This window comes from Seriola lalandi, unplaced genomic scaffold (genome assembly GCF_002814215.2).
Source record: "Seriola lalandi dorsalis isolate HSWRI2012SDOR001 ecotype SW California unplaced genomic scaffold, Sedor1 jcf7180002054581, whole genome shotgun sequence".
Classification (NCBI taxonomy): Eukaryota; Metazoa; Chordata; class Actinopteri; order Carangiformes; family Carangidae; genus Seriola; species Seriola lalandi.
Genome location: NW_019525134.1, coordinates 2316563 through 2339315, shown reverse-complemented (window position 1 = coordinate 2339315; position 22753 = coordinate 2316563). Strand labels below are relative to the sequence as shown.

At 43.0% G+C, this 22753-nt stretch overlaps 1 protein-coding gene across 4 annotated transcripts in view; it reads right to left on the bottom strand.

Annotated features, from left to right (window-relative positions):
- specc1 (sperm antigen with calponin homology and coiled-coil domains 1) overlaps positions 1–22753 on the bottom strand; it is a 69192-nt gene that overhangs the window by 39752 nt on the left and 6687 nt on the right. Inside the window, exons 1-4 of one of the 4 annotated variants that reach the window (XM_087177132.1) lie at positions 19311–19480; positions 18314–18471; positions 14752–14936; positions 14483–14618 (exon numbers count right to left, since the gene is read on the bottom strand). In XM_087177132.1, coding sequence (XP_087033258.1) covers positions 14483–14618; positions 14752–14913 — 298 coding nt within the window. In that variant the 5' untranslated portion in view covers positions 14914–14936; positions 18314–18471; positions 19311–19480. Of the gene's footprint in view, positions 1–5745; positions 5869–14482; positions 14619–14751; positions 14937–18313; positions 18472–19310; positions 19481–22753 lie in introns of those variants that run through there. The other 3 variants (XM_023418263.2, XM_023418262.2, XM_023418265.2) reach the window with 3 other exon arrangements.

The window sequence follows — 22753 nt, the reverse complement described above, 5'->3', positions numbered from 1 at the left end:
AGAAAAGATGTACAGTATGCGAGACTTCATTGTGTATTTAAGCTGAGCTGCTTGTTTCTGCCTGAAAAGTGAACAGCTCTGTGTTTCCTCTGCAGCACAGCATGAAAGTGCAGCATGAGGGCTGGCAGGCCACGGGGGCCACTTGGCCTGGGTTCTTTGGCTCCTTTAATCGTTTTGATTGAATCATTTTAACTGGCCTGCATGCTAAGACTTTTAACACAGTGTCCTTATGCTCTGCTTTACACTACTTATAGAGCCAATACACTGCAGAGACATCCAATAGCGCGGCCCATGAGCTGGCCAACTTTTCTTTATGCTCCAAATGGAAAACAGTTCAACACAGCGCTCACTGAAGGAATAATGATATGCCATTTTACATGATTGCAGGTTTATAGGATCAGTGTGTGCGATGGGTAACAGGTTGTAATGAGTATTGCTAAACTTAGCTTTAATCCTCTGATGATTCTTGTCCTAGCCGTATACCTTTAGAATAAATATTACATGGGTCGGATTAAGTGTTTGTGATTTATTTTTCCAGGACTGACCTCGAGCTGCAGAGGAGAGGGATTTGCAAAAAGGTCAAAAAAAGAAATCTCAACCAGCATTTAGGCACTGCGGCTCCTTTTCTTTGACCATAGTTCAAGACGTAATCAACAGAAACTGACTCTGTGAGAGCTCAGAAAAAGCAACAGTCCTGCAGAGCATTCAAGTACAGTTCAATATGGTGAACTGTGGCGTGACGATTCACACAGTCCCGACCTCAGAGAGAACAACCACCAGATTAACTGTGTAATACAACCCACGAAAAGTCTCCACGTCGTCCCGCCTCCAGCATCAACAAGGATGTGCTAATGAATGTCACTGTGCTGCTTTCTGAAGTAACCGCTGCTCTGGTATCACAACACAAGATCATGGATGTTCGGATCACGGTTCTGGTCTTGGTTTCAGAATCGTTACCCCCCCTAACGGGCAGTAAATCCGAGTTAATGTGCCATGACGGCGATATGATCGTTGATTGGGCTGTTCCCAATACAAAAACAGCAGCGGGTAGCAGACAGCCCAAGATTACAGTTCTCATCATGAGGACGAACCGCAGCCGGCTGCTGACAGACACACAAACCACATCAGGACAAGCTTGATTTGGTATTTACTGAACACACAGTCACGGGCTCACATGTCAGATCCTGCTCAAGTGTTTTTAAAGGGGGTCAGTTTCATTCACACAGTGTTGGTTGCTCTACCATAAATTAGTGATTATTGTGACCTCAGGCCTGAAGGCTGTAATGAACAAACTCTGATGTCCAGGCTATCGTCTCCAGTTACACAAACAGGACACTGAAACGGCACCCGCCTCCCTCTGCAAACACACAGCACTGTGGAGCGGCCGGTGTGTTTACTGTACGAGCTGCTAACTGCCATGGAAAGTATGACTGAGTTAACTTCCTGACAGTGTCCCGGCTATCAGAAGCTGGACAGCCTTGTTTCCTCATGTTGAATCCCTGCTCTACGTCAATTTGCTCTGACACGGTGTTGAGATGGCAACATCGTCTACGAACTTCCACATTCTTTGGCTTGTTGCTCACTGCGGTGTAACCTGCGTTGAACGGGAGCAGTACCCATGAGGCGCGATGAATCAGGGCTCCACCAGACATCGCAGCACACTGATAACATCTGGATCAGTGTTAGAAGTGTCTTGATTGACACATTCTGGCTGTACTTCAATCATATCATATGAGAGGAAAGGATTGTACTCAGGAGTGGGTTTTTAGGATTATATTTTCAGTTATATAATAGATATGTTAGAAAGATGGCCGCTCAAACAATGTCTTGTGGGAAAGAGGAATACAGATGGGTTTTTTTGTTTCTTTTTTATGTTAGAATAATGTTTCATTTTAGTTAGTTTAGTTTCAATTAGTTTCATAATGAAACTAATATGTTGCACAAAGAGTTTAGAGCTGCTGCTAATTCTCGACTCCCTAGTTGGGCTTTTACACGTAAGATGTAATTAAAACTGTCAATAGCAAAAACATCACAACTGATAATATCCTACAATGAACTAAACATATACAGATGTTCAGTCTGAAAACAGACAACAGTACAACAAGCTACAAACGATCAACAATAGATACAATTACCCAGAAATGGGTACAGCTCTGGTTTGCTTTTAGCAGCACTGAACCTTTGTTGTAAATGAATTTATATCTGGAGTTAATTCGATTTCAGTTAGTGATATTTTCCAGAGTTAAAGCTGATAGTCCAAATTTAGATCTACGATGTGGTATTTTATTTTGCAGTTGCCGTTCACCACGTTCCTAGTTGCTGTTACTGTCTCGTCTTTGGATCTATCTGGAGAGAAACTGTTGATACATTTATAAACTAGTTTGAGAAAAGCAAAGCTCAATAAAGCTCTCAAAGTATATTATATCTTTTCAGTTTGTGACAGTGATGCCATCGGACAGGCTTTTTGTCCATTACTCTCAGAGCCTGATTGTATGAGGACGTGAGGGGTCTGAAGTGACTGTAGTATCTAATGAAGGCTGGTCTTTACATCTTCTTTACATGTTTATCAAATTAGAGTTGTGGGTCCAAAATTCTTCCTAAGAACTTGAAATCATTGACTTCCTCTATTTCTTCATCCTGTAGCTTGATTTTAAAGTTTTCAGGTGAGCCCCTGTTTTCTATTGGAGAATCACATGGAAACTGTCTTTTTCAAACACATAAAACATGATTATGATGTATGTGTGTGATGAGCATGTGTGAAAACTGTGCAGAACTTAATCCTGTGGAAGTATAACGTGAAGATAATGGTTTTCTGTCGTAACTAGGCCAAGACGCTGTTGCCTAGTGATCAGTGAGGTGGTACTTATCTGGGCAAGCAAACTCTCTCTCACACACACACACACACACACACACACACACACACACACACACACGGTTTTCAGTTATTCTGGATGATCAGACCTCTACTTAAGTTGATGTTGAGTGAAACCATGATGGGAATATCGTGAGGTCTCCGACTGTGACTCCATGTACCATTTAAAGTGACAAAGGAGTTAGATCCATGAAAGCTAACAGGAGAACTGTGCTGGTGGGCCAAGGCTGTATAGGGGCTTTAAAAACAGAAGTATTACCCAGGAAATAGCTGAAATAAATTATTAGCTATCACAATTATTTCATCCTCGTCCTAAAAAGGTGAAGAAAAATACGAAACATTAAGGAAATTTCAGACATAGCTTGGATGTCTTGATCGAGGAGGTAACTGAGCTCGGTTTCCCTTCCCATTCCAGTACCCAGTAAAAACAAAAGTTCAGTGCTGCTGTGCTGCCGGTAACAGTGCACAGAAACAACAATGTTATTCCAATGACAACACACTAACTGCTGCATTGATAGCGTTTCCCTACTTTCTAAAAAACACTATGCTGTTCCATGTTTTTGGCAGCGCCCTCAAACATTACAGCTCTCCTCAAGCATTCCAATCAAACTTCGAGCAGAAACCACAAGTCTGTGAAATTTCCCCATTTTTGACCATGTGGAAGTTGGAACAATTTATTTAACGTACAGCAACATGTTTTCACATGTTTTCACTGGGACGACTGAGTGAGTCGGAGCCCTGAAAATAGACCCTCTGTTATTGGACTATGTTTTACTGACAATTCATCAACAGCCGACAACATGCTGACCACAGGCTCTGGTCTTGGCCGCTCTCCTGGTGAGCCAGTGAGGAGACAGGAAGGTTGTGTGTAGTAGCCGTCAGAGTAGTTTGGTGCAGATAACAACCGGCTTATCACTGCAGCAGACAGCTAACTCCTTAGCCTGCCACTTCAGAGATAACGCCATCAATCAAATCGGAACGAGTTCCTCCTGTTCCCACATTTCTTTCCTTACTTCCAGCACCAGAACTGTTATTCTACTTTCCAAGCCCAAAGGCTGACAAACCTCAGCTGGCTCCGTCTTCACCGTCCGGGTGAAACGGAGGCTAACGTGGAGAGAATAAACTCCACTGCTCTTGTCCATCACTATATTGCTGTTTATCAGAGCGAAGCAGATAATGAACCCCTCATTCAATTGCATGTTTAAAAGTCTGTATGCTTATTATTACACTTCTACCTTGTGTAACACAGACTCAAAGGCTTCTGTGTCTCTGGCCTCGGCACAGAGATCTACAGCTTTTTGTCATGAGTGAGCACAATGAAAAATCAAGCCATTTACTGATCAATTCTCATTTACTATAGAGGGTCATTCCAGAAAATGGAGAGCGGATTTATAATAAGAGTCAATCAATTAACACAGTACCGCTGACTGCTTCATTTCATAATGGAGGTTCATGTGGGAGGCTGGACCAAGGATCATGGAGTGCTGCACCGAGCAGAGTTTGAATACTTTTCATAGCCTAGAGAACATGATTGATTATACAGCAAACACTCTAACCCCACATACTTCCACAATCCACCTGTGTGCACCAGTCTCATATTTACCTTGTACCAAGTGCAATATAAACAACAAGCAACTCCAACTAACTACAGAATAATTAGTGACATCAAAGAAAGTATTATTAGCCTGCTTTGTTCCCACTTTTTGACTCAGAAATCAACAATCTTTTGTTATGTGTGTAACTGTGCAGTGTGTGTAACTGTGCAGTGTGTGTGTGTGTGTGTGTGTGTGTGTGTGTGTGTGTGCACACGCATGGAGAAGAAACTGGGAGCTAATCTTTTCAAGCATGCAGCAGCTTGCTACCAATGGCTTCCAATCTGAGCCCACTGTGCTCTATCTTCAAGCAACACATGCCACTGCTATGAAATGATGCAGCTTAAACACCCACCACTGATAAAATACTCCACTGTATTTGTGTGTGTGTGTGCGTGTGTGTGTGTGTGTGTGTCCATGTCTGTCGCCACCTGGCTCTGGTCTACTCAGTGTCTATTTTTGGTTGGGATAAAAACACACAAATATGATCACGTAACAGCAGAACGATGTGATGAAGCCGTGTGTGTACAAATATAGGACTGTATATACACATGCGTGCTGATATGAGAAGGATCTGCACACACACACACACACACACACACACACACACACACACACACACACACACACACACACACACAAAGATGCAAATGATTGTTTAGTTTAAGAGAGGTTAATAGAGCTGGGTTGTCTCTGGATGAGGGTGAAGTTGCTGCTGAGTGCAGATCAGAGCGACTTTGAAATGGAAATCTTAGGGAGGCGCAGTGAGCTCGGGGCAGTGGAGGGATGTGAGCCCGAGACTGATGATACCATCTCCTCCAGCAGGTTCCCTCATGCTCACTGTCAGGCACTCACTGTCAGCACTTTCCCCTGCCTGGTATCTACACAAACCGTGGCGCAAAAACCACGAACACACCGACAGACCTGTACTGACTGAAAACAGAAACACAACGCTCCAGATCCACAGGAACGTGAGGACAAGCTCGCACAAATAATGGCAGAAGAACAGAGCAGAGGAACTAACTTCTCACCGCGTCTATAACTCCAGGGCACATTAATCAGCACTCATCCGTCAGCGCTCTGTTGGTGCACATCTTAGTCAGTCCTCGTTAGTCAGGACTTGTCTGTCAGATGTACTCAGACATGACATGACAGGAGATTAAGCTCACATCCATTGTACTTAGCAGCTGCACGTCTTTGCCTTTTTACATCAACAGAGACAGACAGACACAAAGAGGGACAAACGATGCTGAGGAAAACCACGATACAACAGAAGCAGACCTGACTCCGATTCCTCCTGTCTCCCCGCCTGGTTCCCCATGTTGGTCCACTCCGCGACTCCCACACTCCGCACCGGGGCGGACTAATCCAAGAATCCGTGGCTGCGGGGGAGAGAGGTGTGTGTGTGTGTGTGTGTGTGTGCGCGCGCGCAAGTGTCAGGGTTGTTGTCTCTGTTCAGCACCCACAACCAATGGCGGTCAGTCACATAGAGAGGAAACCATGAGACATAAAATTCTTCTTATTCTTCCCTCCTCCTGCTCTTCTCTTCTCTTCTCTTCTCCACTCCTTCCCAGGACTGTGTGAGTGTGTGTGAGCATGTGTGAGGAGGCAGCCTGCGTGTCCTGTCAGTGAATGACTGCAAGTGTGTGTGAATGTGTGCGAGTGTGCGTGTCCTCCAGAACAGTGACAGTATGTCACACTGGCAGGCGGGCGGGCAGGCGGGCGGGCAGGCGGCGTCGTGCTCACTTCATTATCGCTGTGATGACTGGAATCAGCTCAGAGGAGGAGTGGCTTCCCAGGCCACACACACACACACACACACACATACACACACACACACACATTAACACACCTCCTCCCACTGCTGCTAGCCAGTTTACTCTCACCAATACCAGTTAAACAATGGTGAGATGAACCGTCCCTCTCACTGGTACTGAAAGGAGAGAGAGAGAGAGAGAGAGAGAGAGAGAGAAAGGAGGGTGGAGGCAGAAAGGAAGGAAAGAGGAGCACAAGGAAAGGAAAGGCACTATTTGTGTTTTTGGCAGAGGGTGACAGTGCAGCTCTTGTCTTTTTTCTTTTCTTTTTTTTTCCTTCAAGTGAACTTGCAGCTTGGGACCTCTCACAAAATCTCCCACCCCACCCCCTCACCCCCCCACACAGAATCACAACGACCGTTTCCCAGCTAATGTCTTCATAAACGGGGAGAGGAGAAGCCGGGCTGGGGATCAGAGGCCACCCCAGGCTTTCTGTACCATTTTCCCTGCAGCACACACAGCAGGGGACAATAGCATTGGGGTGTGTGTGTGTGTGTGTGTGTGTGTGTGTGTGTGTGTGTGTGTGTGTGTGTGTGTGTGTGTGTGTGCTAGTTTAGGTGGGGTTGGGTGAAGCTAGTATGTAGATGGCTTGTTATTTTCTGTCCTCTCTCATTCACAATGTATGCACAGGTTAAATATTAATGATGGCAGGAGCTACAGGGAGAAACCAAGTTGGAAGGGAGAATGACTTTTCATTTTCAGGATCTTCTTGGATCCCAAATATTCCCTGTTGTGTTTTAGTAAGTGCATGTGTGGAAAAACAGAAACTACTCTTTCACACTACAGGCACACTGCTGTTAAAAGTTTTTAAAAAAAAATAATTAAAATGGATCTTAGTTATACTTAATTGATCTTATACCTTTTATAAAAACATTATTTTATAGATGAAAACTTTTGAAAACAGCAGTGACTCAGGCAAACTAATAATTATTTACTTGTACTAGAAGTGACAGCAACAGTGTTTTACTGCTACTATTTCATCCAGCTATCTATGATACAGTTTGGTACACTGATGGTCAAAACTTTAAATGCTCCGCATGAACAAAAATCAGTATCATGTGCTATTTATCAGAAATTAAAATTCATCTTATCTTCATCATCAATTTTTCAAAGCCATACTTGACACAGATAGACACTGATATTTTTAGTTGTATGAGCATCTATGTTGCGTAAGCTCCCAACTACCAGCTTCTTTCTGTCGTGTCTCACTGCTGAGAAGAAACGTGGAAATAAAAATGAATTTGTGGTTGTAGCTGAATTTCTTCCTCAGTGTGTATTTGATGCATAAAATACTTTAAGCTTCGGCCAGAAAAGCCTTTTAAAAATTCTCCGGTAGCTGTAAAGAAGGTCTATCTTGCTGCATGATTCTGCCCACATCAGGTTGAATATTCAGCGCTTTGATATCATACTGTACACGGCGACTCCCGAGCCTTTCATTTGAATGCTGCACAAACTGTTGGTAGACTTTTCCTCTTCCTTTCTTAATATTCTCCTCTCTCCTCGTCTCGGAGCAGCACATCCACCTTAGTAAACAAACATGCCTGTAATCCAGCTAAGAATGTTCTCCTCACCGCAGGACGTCCATCTCTGTGAGCCCAACAGGCCTCTTTCAAAATCTGGCAGGGCCGTTTCTCTCCGTCTTGCATCTCGAGGGGACTTTCTACGGTCACAAGCTTCTCAAGAGAGGAATTTGAGACTTGATGCCAAAGCTGTGGTCAACAAACCTTAAAAGGGAGCAGGTGTGTTTGTGTCTGAGTCGATGCAAGAGCTGCAGATACAGTGTTAATTCTGGCCCTTTAGATGAGCTGTGTTGAGTAGGAGTGCAGCTATTCCTGCTCACCATAATCCTTTTTACACTGCATGCATAATAAACGGAGGAGTACACTATCACACTGTATATACTGTAATGTACACAGGACAGGGCATTATGTGTAATTCCCCATGCATATTGGTGCGTGTCTATCTGCATGTGTAAGCATGTATGTCCCTCTTACTGTTTGTGCTACTGTGCGTCTGCCATGGCTGAGTGCTTATGCAGGTTGAGTCGTCCCAGTGGGCTGAGGCATGTTTGATTAATTCATCTGACAGATAGAGGAGCTCAAGGTCCATACTTCTCCCTCCTCCCGCCTCCCAAACACTGACACACACAGACAGGGCCCTGCTGGGACCACATTACTGCTGTCTGGAGTCTGAGTTGTGCATAGTAAAGCTCACACACACGCTGGGTCCATAATATTTCCTGCTTGCCTTTGTGTCTCTGCTCTGCCTCTCCTTGACTGAGACTGTTAAGGTCAGCCGACACTTGCATCATACATCCATCTTCCTTTCTCTCCCCACAGTGAATTGGCTCCACGAGGAAATGACACGAGCTACGAGGTGATTAACAGGGAAACGGAAAGACGTCTGTGTTGTTAGCAGACTTCACATATGGCAAACAATCCGAGAGGAACCTCCAGTCCATCGCTCACTGACAGCAGAGCTCTCATCCAGCAGGGGCCGGGACGTCACAAAATTAACGGCGTGTGTTTGGTTGATGGTGATTTAGGGAATGATACAGCAAAAAATATTTCTGCTACCCTGTAAAATGCATTTGAATCAGCGTGTAGCAAACAACATGTAACATCTCTCCTCGACTTCACGAATCATGACATTAGCAGAGGAGACTGACGCCACATTACGGCTGGGAAATTATTTTCATTTAAGATTACAGTTTTGGTTTCCAACGATTATGAAAAGAAGATGAACCGATGATTTTGCCACGTTCTGTTTAGTAACAAATTTCATCCCTTTTATCCACTTCCTGGTTACGAACGTTAGCAACGCCGGTTCAGAGTCGGGCCAGCCTTTAATTTCCTTAGACTGAGGCAGGTACTGAGTTTTCAGTATGTAACAACACATTTGATCTAATTTATTCTGGTCTAAATTATCTTTATTTACCCTTTTTTATATACTGAATATATGATTAGTGGTTGTGGAAGTACACTAATTATTATTTATTTTTATCCATGATTAAATCTTTAATTGTATATATTTAGATTTTATTTACCTAATTTTTTTAACACTTTTTTTATTTTATTTTCTGTGGAATTGAATTTAAAGTTGAAGAAAGTCAACTGTTTTTTAAGTTTAATAAATGCGTGGTGTTTCTGAAGTCATTTATCAATTTATTTCAATTTATTAATTAAATAAATTAAGTTAATTTATGAAGTGTATTACACTGACATGTGTCACTCAGCAGAATGACACTGTGCAGCAGAAACACACTGACAGCTCTTTTCAAATGTGCAAACACTCAACACACTCAACATGTTTGTTCTTTACCAGGAGGCAGAAAGTGATACTAGCTGCTGCCAAATATTCTCTGACAGATCATGGAATATTCTATGAAACAGGGCGAAAGCTACAAACCTCCAATAACCCAGCTGGATTTAGTATCAGACACTTGTATCAGCAGAGGCGGAGCAGTGAAATCTGAATATCTATTCATTTAAGAGAAACCAACACGGAAACGACTCGCTGAAGCACGTTCACATTAAGCTTTACACTCCTATTAACAATCAGCGTGACAGCACTGACGTAACGAAGGTGAAGGTCTGTCACTGAAGTGGCTGTTCATAAAGTTATGTCCTGCAGTCGCCCCTACTGGGCTTGTTATTTATAGAGCAGGACAGTCTTATCTCCTTCTGTCTCTTCCCCTTGCTCTCTCCACAGGGACTCCTCTCCAAGTGAAAGCTTTACTGAATTATTGATGAGGCGTTTTAAATAAGTCATCAGGATGAGGCTGGGTTTTAACCCGTTGTCTGACAGCGCGGTAGAGTTGGTAAAGCGCCAACTGGGATAGGAGCAAGACTCCATTAGCAAAAATAACAGTTTTGCACGGCATGCTGTGAGGGCAGGCGAGGGTGGGGTCAGACCGGACACCTTTAGCCAATACTGGTGTGTGTGTTTGGCGTTTTAATGTTATTGCGTTTTTTGGCGCCTAATGCAAGTATACTGTAGTTACTCTGCTTGAATATTGTTTTTTATATTCAATTAATCATAGTCGCAAAACGGCCAAGTGCAATATCCAAATCACAGGAGCTGCAATTCTTTGAAAGACCGTCAGTGAAGCTTCGTCCTATGAATCACAGCAAGAAAAATATTAGGTACAAGACCCAACAACAATCACGTCATCATCATTAGCATATTTTCTTTTTCCAGAGAAAGTGAAATGCAAAAATGACCATTCCCACTATAATTATGACTCATATCGAAAAAATCTGCCAAAAATAATAGCAATATGATTTTTCTTGGATATCGTCCAGCTCTGTTTTAATGTTTAGGAGGATAAAAGCCTTTTCTCACACAAAAACAGTGACTACAGTGACGTCTGTCATTTGCGTTACAATGCTCATAGCTGATATTTAGATGAAGATGAGACGGTATTGCAATAATATTTTCAGAGATGATGAAAAAATGGCAGTTTATGGACAAATTTGGTTGATTTCATCCAGAGAAAAAGGAAACCACTGATCAGCTTCCCGACAGGAGACCGACTGCTGCACTAAACTCACAGTGCTGCGGTATTTTCAAAATTATACTAGTTAGCAGAAATATCATCTTTATTGTTTGTTTCTTTGATTTTCTACGCATGCACAGCATCTCACGCTCATCTGACCCAGTTCTGATCAAACGAACGCTGCATCTCCCCACTGCAGTCCTCATTCCTACGTTTAATTAGCACTGATTCGCTCAATGGGATGTGGGTACAATTACAGTTCATAGCAAGATGACATTCATTCAAGTGCATCGTTTGTAAAGGACAAAAGACGCTTGATGATTTTTCTCCCTCCATACAACTTCAGTAAGTCGTGTTTTCGCCGCTCAGTAACGATCCTGTCATGCATCCGGTCTGGTCACAGAATGTTCTTTAATGGCCTCTGAGAAAAGACTCAATTACTGCCTGTCAGGTACGATGACTGTGCCTCTGAGCCCAGTGAGTCCTGATTGCTTCTTGTCACTGTGTAATGTCATATATCAACTAGGGAGAAGCGCATCTGTTTATGACCAACCTGTTGGGTGACAATATCTCTGAGACAAGCCTGAAGACACGTCTCAGGACTCCTGTGAACATGTTAATCCCAAAATGTCATGATGCAAATTTGGGATTCGGGAGATGTTTTTTCTTCCCTTCTGCGTCGATAAACACAGACAACTTATTTTTTTGAAGCACGACAACTCAAAGAGTTAAAAATACCACAGACCACCACCCCAATCTATATTCAAATCATGACATTTCCCCTGTGAGGATATTTCAGCCGAGCTCTCGGGGCAGGCGCAGTGACTTAGAGCTGAGGGCAGCAGGTTGAATGATGATCGTCGGTGCTTGCATGCGTGGTTAACCGTCACTGCTCTTTCAGGTGTCTGATCTGATTTTCCACTTGCTCCTTGACTTGTTTTTTTATGACCTGTTTGACATATCCACTCATTGTCTGTCTTCATAAGTCTTGACATGCACTTTACCAGGTGGACGACCTGGTGGGAACCTCACGTGGAGCTGCGGCACCACTCTTACAGTAGGACAAGATACAGCTGTTAGTACACGATTGAGGATTTAAGTGTTCCATATATATATATAAATATGAAGTAAGTTACTTACTTCAAATGAAATGTTTGATGAGATCAAATCATCAATATTTTTTAATTGGGAACATAAAAGTGAATAAAGCTGGATAACTTTGTTTGAAGATAAAACACAGAAGATAACGTGTTTTTTTCGGGAAAAACAAATAGTCCATCTAACTGATGATTTAGCTTCTGCAGTGAAGATAAACATCCTGTTGAGATCAGCATAAGAAATGCAAAACAAGCTCAATATAAAGAGTCAGCTGATTTAACGTACAGGATACCAATAAGCCTGATACAAAATGCAGCTTCGTAACAGCATCAAAACTCATTTTAAAGAAGGTTTTTATTTTTGACCAGTAATTATTTAACAATATTTCCATCCTCAGCTTTGGTTGGCTGACAGAAGTAGGCCAGGCGCAGTCCGTTTAGAGTAATGAATTTGTCATGAACAGCACAAAGTGGGAACCTGTTCTTGTCCTTGGGTGTGAAAACACTTTGAGAAACCAAACTTTGGTTAATTAGAGCTCAGTCCAGTGAAAGCTGATCATGGTCTAATTGTGTGTGAAAGAGCCGAGAGCCTCGCTTGGCCCAGGTTTCTCAGCTCCTCTGGAGTCTTTTGTCAAGTAGAATTCAATTATCTTTTCTTCAGCACAACACAGCAGCCGCTTTGAAGAGGAACTTCACGAGAGCACAGGATCCACACACTGTGTCGACGGGCCTCCGTAAACAAACACAGTTATCCCTCACATTTTCCAAGGGTGCCCTGCGAACAACATCAATTACTGCAACCAAATCCCTGTCATTATCAACTGCCTTACATGTCCAACGTGCAATACGAGTTCTGCCATCAGGAGGAAGTGTAGCTGCTTTTATTTATCTGTTTATCTGTTTATCATAACAACATCCTTCTGATGATACACAGTATTTTCAGCGACGAGGAAAAATGATAAGATAAAGTGTGCGATTCAACCTCAGGAAACAAACATGGATGTCAAGGACCACAAACTCCCAACAGCAGCGATGTGTCGTTCTCTAACCCTAGGAGGCAACAGTATTTGTTCCATACGTGTCTAAGCATCATTATCTGAGGTACGTCGCCTCATGTATCTCCACCCTTCCTCTGCCTTTCACACGTCTCTAATGTGTCACTTGAATTATTGCCGTAGATCTTCATTCTCTGAATTCTTACCACAAACCTTGTTCGCTGTAAAGACAGCAACTGGAGCGAACACAGATGGAAGTAATGACAAGTCATTCCAGTAAGACTGCACCGTGAAGCACCATCTTAAGACCTTGTCATGTGTACGACACATTCAGATAGATATGAACTAAAAGATTAAACACGCCTGTTTAAAAATTCTAGGTAGATTTTTTTTGGGGGTTGTGTGGCTGGTAGGAGAGGAGCTTGAGGGGGATGGGGGATGAATGTGTGGAAGCTGTCTATTTTCAGATAATAACTTAATATGGAACTTCAGAGCAAAAAGCACTGTATATAGTTCAGTATGAGACAGCTGCTTGGGATTCAGTTAAACAATAAGCAAATAAAGGTGTGAGAGCTGCTTCACTTCCCCTGAATGCTCCTTTCATGTTTGGCCAAATGTAAATATTACACCATGTTTACCATGAAACACGCAAGTTTTTGTATTATTGTTATGATGAACAAAATGTTTCTACCCACAATAACATTTATTTTTTCACTTGACTGAACTTGTATAACCCGGATGACTGTGACACTTTGTTCAGCTTAATAGATTTTGTATTTAAGGTGCGTTTCCAATAGTTTTTAGAATTAAACGCTCACTTCGACAGCAATGGTGGAGTGGAAGCCAAGGGTTTATCTAAAATAATGTGTGCTTACACTGTATTACTGTGTGTATGCCATAACAGAGCTCACAGTAACAGAAGCTCCCATTTCATTCAGAGCTTTGGGGTGTTTCTCTGTGAGTGACTGAACAACACAGACCACAATACAGCACTGTAACCTAAACCAAAACACAGCAACACAAACACAAACACACACAGACACACACACACACACACACACACACACACACACACACACACACTAAAGTAAAATGACAACAAAACACCAGCCAATAACCCCACCAACATCATGTTTCTGCTCTTGCACTTGAATGAAGAAAAACTTTCATTTTTCCTCATTTGTCATCCAAAACACATCCTGCTGTTCACATGGCTGAGCAGATGTTGACTAAGGAGCAGATTATGAATGCACACAGTCTCTCAGTTCTGGACCCAAACCCAGAGAACCTTTGTCCGCCGCCACCTGCACCGAACCAGTGCCAACCGAACACGAAGAAAAGAGACACAGGAAGAGAAGGGACGAGTGTGAAGAGAAGCATCTCTCGAGCTGCTGGTTACCGCCAGCAGCTTTGGTGATGCGCTGTCGCCCTCTAGTGGCCGCAGGTGGTTAGTTCTCTCTCTTTAGATCTCTAAACCCCAACTACACACATGGACCACATCTATAGTTAGTTTACAGCTCCTGATTTTCAGCATCATATTCTTTTATTTTCATTAAACCAAGTCTCTGAAACTGTGGTTATGTGAAGACAAGAGTTCAGACAAGAGTTCCTTACCAGACGTGCTGCGAGGACGGGCCTCAGCCAGATCTGAGATGGCTCCGGTGGTCACAGTCTTCCTCATCCGGGAGCCAGAGGCAGCGGCTCCCAGTGCAGGCTTCGTCAAGGCGTCATCACTGCTGGCTCTTTTCAGCTAGAAACACCAGTGCTGTTAATACCAACACCATGGGTCTAATAAAGTTACAATAATGTTTCAGACATTTCATTTAACCAACATCACTCATAGAAATTTACGTTAGTAAGTGTGAGATTGGCGTGTGACTGACCCTGCTGAGGCGCTGTTCTGAGGCGAGCAGGCTGGAGGATCTAGTGGTCTTCATTGCTGTGGAGCTGGAGGAGGAGGAGGAGGGGACCAAGGAGGCTTGCCTGGCTCGCTCCTGGAGTCCCGGCTTGGGCAGCCCCACCTTGGTGGCGCCCGCTTTCAGCATGGCTGTGTGTCAGCTAACTACACCTGAGAGAAGTCCAGAGAAGAGAGGACACCGTAAAATATCAAGCTTCTGAATCATTATCCTCAGGGCTGAAGAGTTCATCGAAATTGTGCAATATCCAAATCGCAGGAGCTGCAACTCTTTCGATAAAAAGGTAAAATGTGTCATAACAGACCATAAATGAAGCGTTGTGGTGCTACAGAGTCGCTCTGGCCTACAGGTCATATTCTCCAGACAGAAAGGAAAAAGTTTGTTTGGTAAAGAACGAACAAAAATCACATCATCAACATTTTTTCAATGAAAATAAAATGCAAAAATGACCACTCCAACTGAAATCATACCCATATATCACAATCAAAATATCTGCCCCAGTTATTCTCAAGACAAATGACGGCATTAATTTTCCTGTGTGTTCGCTGCAGAACAGCTCCCCTGCAGATTCTTCCAACACAGATGGTCAGTTTTGTCTTTTGGAAAGTTGCTCTGTCTTTACCACAATATCCACTGTCTGCCCCAAAAGCACCAAGAATATGAACATGATTTTCCATCAACAAAAGAATCACTTAGAACAACAAACATGTCTCTGAGAACAACAACAACAACACAACTGACATGGTGTAAAAATGGTTTCTGACACAAACAATCAATTTTATACAAAGCTGAAGTTTCTGTCTCCTTCCTTTGTGGGGCAGTGTAGATCTAAACATTTCCAGGACATTGTCACCACTGACAAAAGGATGTAGAAAAACAAAAAGTGGTTCAAATGTTTTACAGCAACCATATTATGAATAAAACATGTAGCCATGTTTGGGACTCCAGAATTGTTCCGTTCGAATACCACAGTACGGTAAAACTACAGGCGAAGCACAGAATAACAGGCGGCACCTTTGCTTTGTGTGAATAAGAACATTATGCTAACGCTGACTGCTGACATTTGTGGCCGTTCCAAAATATACAAGCTAAGAGCTGCTTCTGAGGGCAGCTAAGGTTAATTCAGTAGCCACACCATTGAACTACTTCCTGCTAGAGGGAGGAGACAGAACAAAATCTCTTATCTGATTTGTTCAAAGCAGCAGCACTGACCAGCACACAGCACAATCTCCACACATCTAGGAGGAGGTATGCAGCCAGCTACACTCACAGCTGCCATTCCTCTGTGAGGAGTTAAAACATATCACAATACTGGCTTGATTTTTCCCTTCTCCAACAGGATGTGGTCATACAGTCTGTTAAAGGTGTGCATGTGATGTCCAGACGGAAATGTACTCATCTGGACAAAGAGTAGCTGTAGGAAATGGAGAGATGGTGGAGTGCACTCAACCAAGGAGAGAGTGCACTGGTAAAAAGCTCTGCAGCTCCCAGTGGAGCGGCTGATTCATTGATCGGAGCTGAGGTAACCGGATCTTCTGCTCCGACAGACACAGGGAAACCCTCTCGTCTCTGCAAGCATGTACACAAGTTACCTCAGGACAGGGAGGACACTTTTTATCCCTCCGCTTTAATCTGTTTCTACTGATGTGTTTCGGTGGAGTGGCTGAAAATGTTGCATGTGAAGCAGGACAAATGATGCAGCAATAAAGATCTGCAGTGACCACCGGTCGGCAGTCCAACAAATAATGATATCATGGGTAAAAGGAGCAGTGGGGGCACCAGCCAACTCCAAGAATATAAACATCAGTCATTTGTCAGGATGTCCCAGGTCGGGACATTTTACCAAGCTAGTAAGTTCGAGAATGCTTGTGGGTGCTTGAGGACTTATCTGATTAAAGCACACTGTATGCACTCTGTTTTTTTCCTGTATGAGAGCATGTGTCTCCCTGCTGCTTCCATCATATGATACTTAGACCTCCCTCGGCGAGATCCTGTGACTAACTGCCCGGCCTGGTCGTCTAACACCTCAGCTGCAAGGCTCACCTCCCTTTAGATCAGCTTTCACGGCTACACGCGTTTGACTCGCTTCTAAACCTGCTCTGATGTTGGTGTGGGCTAAATGAGGAAGCGAAGCAAAATTGAGGATGTCCCCCCAGAGGCGATATTATTTTCATTTTTGAAACAGAAGGGAACTGAGCACCAACCAAACATTTTTCTGTAATAAATTAAATAAATCAGGAAACTGTGAAATGTTTGAAATGTTAACCTTTACACAAAAGCCTGTGGATCAAAGTCTAATCCACCTTCTTTGGACTTCTGCAGGACTCAGTTATGCAAATACGACCTCTCCATTTTCCTCTGCAGAGATACGATTCTCAGGAGCCAGAAGTGCGTCCCATTTACTTTACAGCGACCTAGTTTTGAAACCAAAATGTCTTTGAGAGACACGCAACATAGTTGAACTAGAATGAAGGCAGAGCGTGTGACCTGGGTATCTCTCTTCAAAAGAAACTCACCTGACAAAAATGACAAACATCTACTGACTTCAACTTCACCTCTGTTCAGACGGACAGAACAAGCATGTCGGATGATGACATCGTGCCTTAAACATGGCTGCTAAAAAAAGCTAAAAGTGGAATTTGCTCTGGAAAATACAAAAATAGAAAAGCAAATGTAATTTGTAGTCACCACAGCCATAAGTAATGGGTTGTCATCTGCTTTAATTACATTGCCTCCAAGAACAGGAACATGAATGTCAGGCTGAACATGGGATGGAGGAGCAGCAGAGCAGTTTCTGGACTGCTGCGATGAGATAAGGAGAAAGCACGAGGATCCAATACCAACTGAAAACAGTTATCAGTTTGAGTCTGGGTGAAAACAGTCACTTGCATGTCACCTGATCTGACACAACCCTGAGGGACAGGCAGATGCACTTTCATCACACAACCAAGATCAACCATGATACACGAGTCATTAGTCACTCTGCTTTGTTTTCTTTCTTCTCCTTTTGTTTTTGTCTGTTTGCTTCTGTTTGCCCACCCCCTCCTTCTCCCCTACAGGCTGCCATTGTCTTGCCTGGTAATATAAAAGTTTGATAAACTAAAAGAATTAAATAAAACACTGGAAATAGCTCAATTCAAGATGCACATACACACCGCTGTTTTTCTACCCTTTAATTTAGCTTTAACTGATCCATTACGTTCACAATGACAGGTATAGAAAAGATCACGTCAACAATTACAATAATTTACTTCTACGAAAAAGTGGTATTCATAGTTTTCCTGAAAAAAGATCCACATTTATTTTACAGTGCAACTTACAGAAGAAACTCGTGCTCAGCAAAAAATAGGACAGAAGCTGAGACAAAACCAGTAATTACTCTACGACATAACAGCTACAGAGAAAATACCTCGTATGTACACGTTCATTAGACGAGTATGTAACTTAGCCAGTTCAGCTTGCCGCAACCTCAACTAGCCTCAGATTAGGTTGAGAAATCCAAGCCAACCAGTCCTGACCATTCTCTGACCTTAAATGCAGGTTGCTGTGGCACAGCGCAGGACGGGCCAGTGAGCACAGCCTCAAATGTTCAGTTCATGTGTTCGTGTGGGATACGGAGCTCCCTCCCGTCACTAGGAGCTCTGTGTATGAGAGCGAACGTGCTGTCGCTGCCATTTATACAGACATCTAAAAAAAAAAAAAGATCAGTGATCAGAGGGGAAACCGCAGACCTTCTGCAAAACCTGCTGCCTTCCTGTGGTGGCACCTAATTGGACAGAGTGCACTCAGGGTTGACTGCACTGCCTTACTACAATCAATTATTTTACTCTGAACAAATTCAAACAATTATCTATTTTGAATTACACCACATCTAGTTCAGATTCATTACAACTAACAACAAAGCACCAAAAGCAGCAACACAAGTGATTCAACTACTGAGCAGCTCGTAGTCTCCCGCCTGCAGTGGCTGTTAAAGGATATAAGACAGAGTTAAATGTGTCATCACATCCTTTCTTGAACGCTTTCCGGTCTTGCCCAGTGGTTGGTTGGCCATAACATAACAAGCTGTGAGGATGCCTTAAGCTTAAATACAGTCAGCTCAGGTTAAATACTGTTGTAAATCCTTGTGTTAATACTAGTTCTTCAGAGCACAACAAAGTTTGCTCAAGCCACTTTCCCTTTCACAAATATACTTTCAGTGTTTGACAGAAATGTGAGAAACCTGGCAGAAAAATCATCAGCAGATGTTCTCAGTCACTTTCTTCCTAAACCTATTATAAAATGACTCCAGTTTTCCCTCTTTCAAACTTTCCCATTCCAATACAACAGTCATCAATCACACCTTCAACCCTGAGTAAACCCCATTGTCCCATTTAAACTGGAAAACAATGAGTGAAGGTAAAACAACATGATCCAGTATCATCTGAGAGTTTAAGGTAGTGAGTAATGAGCAAGAGAGGGAGAAGGCAGAATGGTGTCACACACAAAAAAAAAGAAAAGCTAAAACCGTGGTGCAGTTCACTCACGTGTCGTACGGTACTGGATGCTGTCCCAGAGCCTGCCCTCCGCCTGAAGTACAAGTGACCAAAAATATTCACCCTTCACTGAGCTCCACGGAGAGAGTGTGAGGGCAAAAAACGAAGGGTCAGGAGTAACGGCTGTCTGCCTCAACACAGTCAGTCAGGATGAGGAAGTACTGCAGGCTGCCAACCGCTGTGCTGAGTGTGTGTGTGTGTGTGTGTGTGTGTGTGTGTGTGTGTGTGTGTGTGTGTGTGTGTGTGTGTGTGTGTGCGCCGGTGCCTCTTTCACTCTCTCTCATACCAAGAGGAAGGGAGCGACACAGTCTCAGCCATGGGTATGTTTTTCTCCTCTCGCAGTTTTTCCAGAGTTTTCCTCACTTGTGAAGAAAAGACAGCAAGAAAGGGAGAAAGGACCAGGAGGAGGAGGAGGAGGAGGAGGATTAGATCTCTAACATGTGGCATTGAGACTGCTGGGCCATGCACGGTCTGGATGAGGCTAACGGTTTTTATTATGACTGATCACACAGACTAAACCCTTATTATTGCAGGTTCCTTCAGTGGTTTACAATTCGATTTAACCTGTGACCACTTGTGCGGTTTGTAGACGAGACACAACCGTTCCATTGTATTCTTAAATTGAAAAACACAGCTGTATGATGCAAGCCCTTGCACTGTTTCTGTGCTCTGCATCTGAGGACTTAAGTACATTCTGACAAATACAAATAAAAATTGATATTAACATAGTTATGAGTTCTTTATTTCCACATGACCTGTAGGCTGTTTAGGCACAAACAGCAGCTACCAACGCTGACAAAGCCCGTCTTTGTCTCAGACACACTTCTTAATATGTGGGTGGATCATCTGTGGAGGGGTTTTCAGCGTATGCGCTCCCATACTGCTGTAATTTGGGTCCAACAACGTGTGGCATGCCAAGGCCATAGAGCATGTGGGTAGAGAGCATACTGAGCTCTGAGCTGCGTTGAAACGGGCTCCAGTTTGTGGCAAGTGGTAGACGGAGGAACTTGGTCTGACCACACCCCTACACCACCACAAAAACAGCTTTTTAAAAAAGAGAGCACTGCAAAGGGTTGAGGAACAGTTCAGAAAGCTTTTTTTAGACACTGCGCACTGATTCACACCCTGCTGCAGATACAGATTCTGAGTGTGATTTCATGGACACTGCGGGTTTTTGTCAACACTGATTCTGTGATGTTGCTGCCGGAGCCACTGGAGACCAAACACAGCACCATCCCTGTGACTGTTCGCCGCCGCCAGCACTCACATATATTGTACCTGTGTGGTAACTGTGGTTTAGGAGAGATCTACTGAAATCATCTGTCGTGACACACACTTCTTGTCAACAATCTAACTTTTGTTTAATTTTGTCTTTTCCATGGAAAGACATGGACACAAAGGCGGCTTTGTTTTCTGTTCCAGTCTACCTGGTATGAAAGCTGCAGGGCTGAATAAACACACAGGGGCAATATTTCAAAAACTTTACAGCCAATTTGTCTTTACTGTAAACCACACAAGTTAAGAATTCATATTATAATAAAGGGCTGGTTCTGTGAGCCATCCAAATATGTAAATAGTTGTCGAGACATTTCACTCAGAATTGATCAGTATGAGGCTGTCGCTCGGTGAAACGTCAGGATATGAATGATATGTCACTGAGAAAACACTGTGCTGCTCTTGGCACCAGATAAAGAGTCAGGTGATCTCCAAATTCATTAGGATTCCTCCTCTGGATATCAGCTGATATCTGTCAAGAAAAAACAGAGCTGTGACTCTAGAAGAGAAGGCCATACTGCTAGCATTGCTAAAAATGATTTACCCTCCAGGGGGGAAAGAATTACGTCTTGGGAAGGGTGAAGACAGTGTTTTACTTCCTTTCATACACATGGTGTCACCAGGAGTTTCACCAGGAGGACGTAGCACGCGTCCCGCTCCGTACAGGTGCCCAGAACAACCTGCAGGAGTCACCAGTGCAGCAAGCAGTATATCACTTCCCCAATGGTAAGATAACACAGATACACTGGGACACATGTCCAAATATAGAACATATACTCAGAGGACGAGCGAAGAACCATCTTTGCACTTCCTGTCCAGCTCTCTTACTCACAAACACCACAATGAGAGACCAGTAATTACCAGTATACTGACCATCTCCAAGCCATAAAAATAGCAAACTTATGCATGAGGACATTTCTAAGAAGCTTCCATACTGCCAAAAGTGAACACTTACAGAGAGGGTGAAGTGGGAAATAGGAAACAACAGACCCCTGGAGTATGAAACAGACCAATCATTAATAACTAATGAACATAAAGTCACGCGGCTCTGTGGAGGCTCACTAGTTGAAGTGGCTCTCGGGGGATTCCTGTCATTGTGTGACACAAGAGGCTTGTCAGATGAAACCAGCAGCAGGCCAGGAGCGCTGCAGCTCCTGAGAGCCGCCTGTTTCTTGCTCTCTTCCTTTTTCCTCCCTCTGTCCACAGGAAAAAGCACTGAGTCAGACTCTCCACACAGACACAACACAGGATATGAAAGCAAATGTAACATGTGCAGTGATGATGATTCACCCGAGTGTCAGGCTAAATATATTGCTTTTTCCATGGTCTGTAATCAGAGCCTACTCTCTTTATAAATACAAATGTTGAGACAACTGCTCACAAATTTAGAATAATTGTAAAGATACAGCATTACAAATTCAGTGTCAAGTTGCGTTCATGTGCAGAAAGAAATTCAGCTAATGTGGCAATGACCTAACCCTAAAAATAAACATGCAATTAAATATGGATTAAATAAGTATGAACATCCATTACAATTCACAGAAATAAAGCCTCCTGCCTCCATTTTCAGGGATCAAGCTGTGCTTTCACTGAGCATGCAGAACTACAGCAGTAAGGAGTGGATGGTTTATTTAACTTTAGTGAGGAACCTAGTTTTTCACATTATACAACATATAAAATAAAGATGAACTGGCCAAGGTACGAGCCAAGGATACATGGCTACAAGAAACACAATTTAATTAGCTTTTTTTTTAGTCTAATTTAAACTAAAATCTTATATAACCATGCTGACATGTACCATGAGACGCTGGCTGGATACTGATCAAAGTGTATCAAGAACACTGGAAATAAGCCTCTTACAAATGAAAGCAGAGATTATACTGTGTGTCTGTTGGTGTGATGTTGATGCCACTGAGTGCTGTTACTAAATAAACATATAATACTGTAGATCCATTTCACTCTAATATAAGTCTGTTATTTCAGAGAATAATGTTGCAGTAGGAACTTGTGTAAAAGGCAAACACGTTAGCTTACGTGCATATATTAATGGATTAATTGTGCTTCACCACGCTGGCAGCTCTGAAGCATCTGTACAGCACCTGGATCTAAGGAAGCGCCGTGTGCAAACTCATTATCTCGGGTAAAGTGAAACAGGAAGA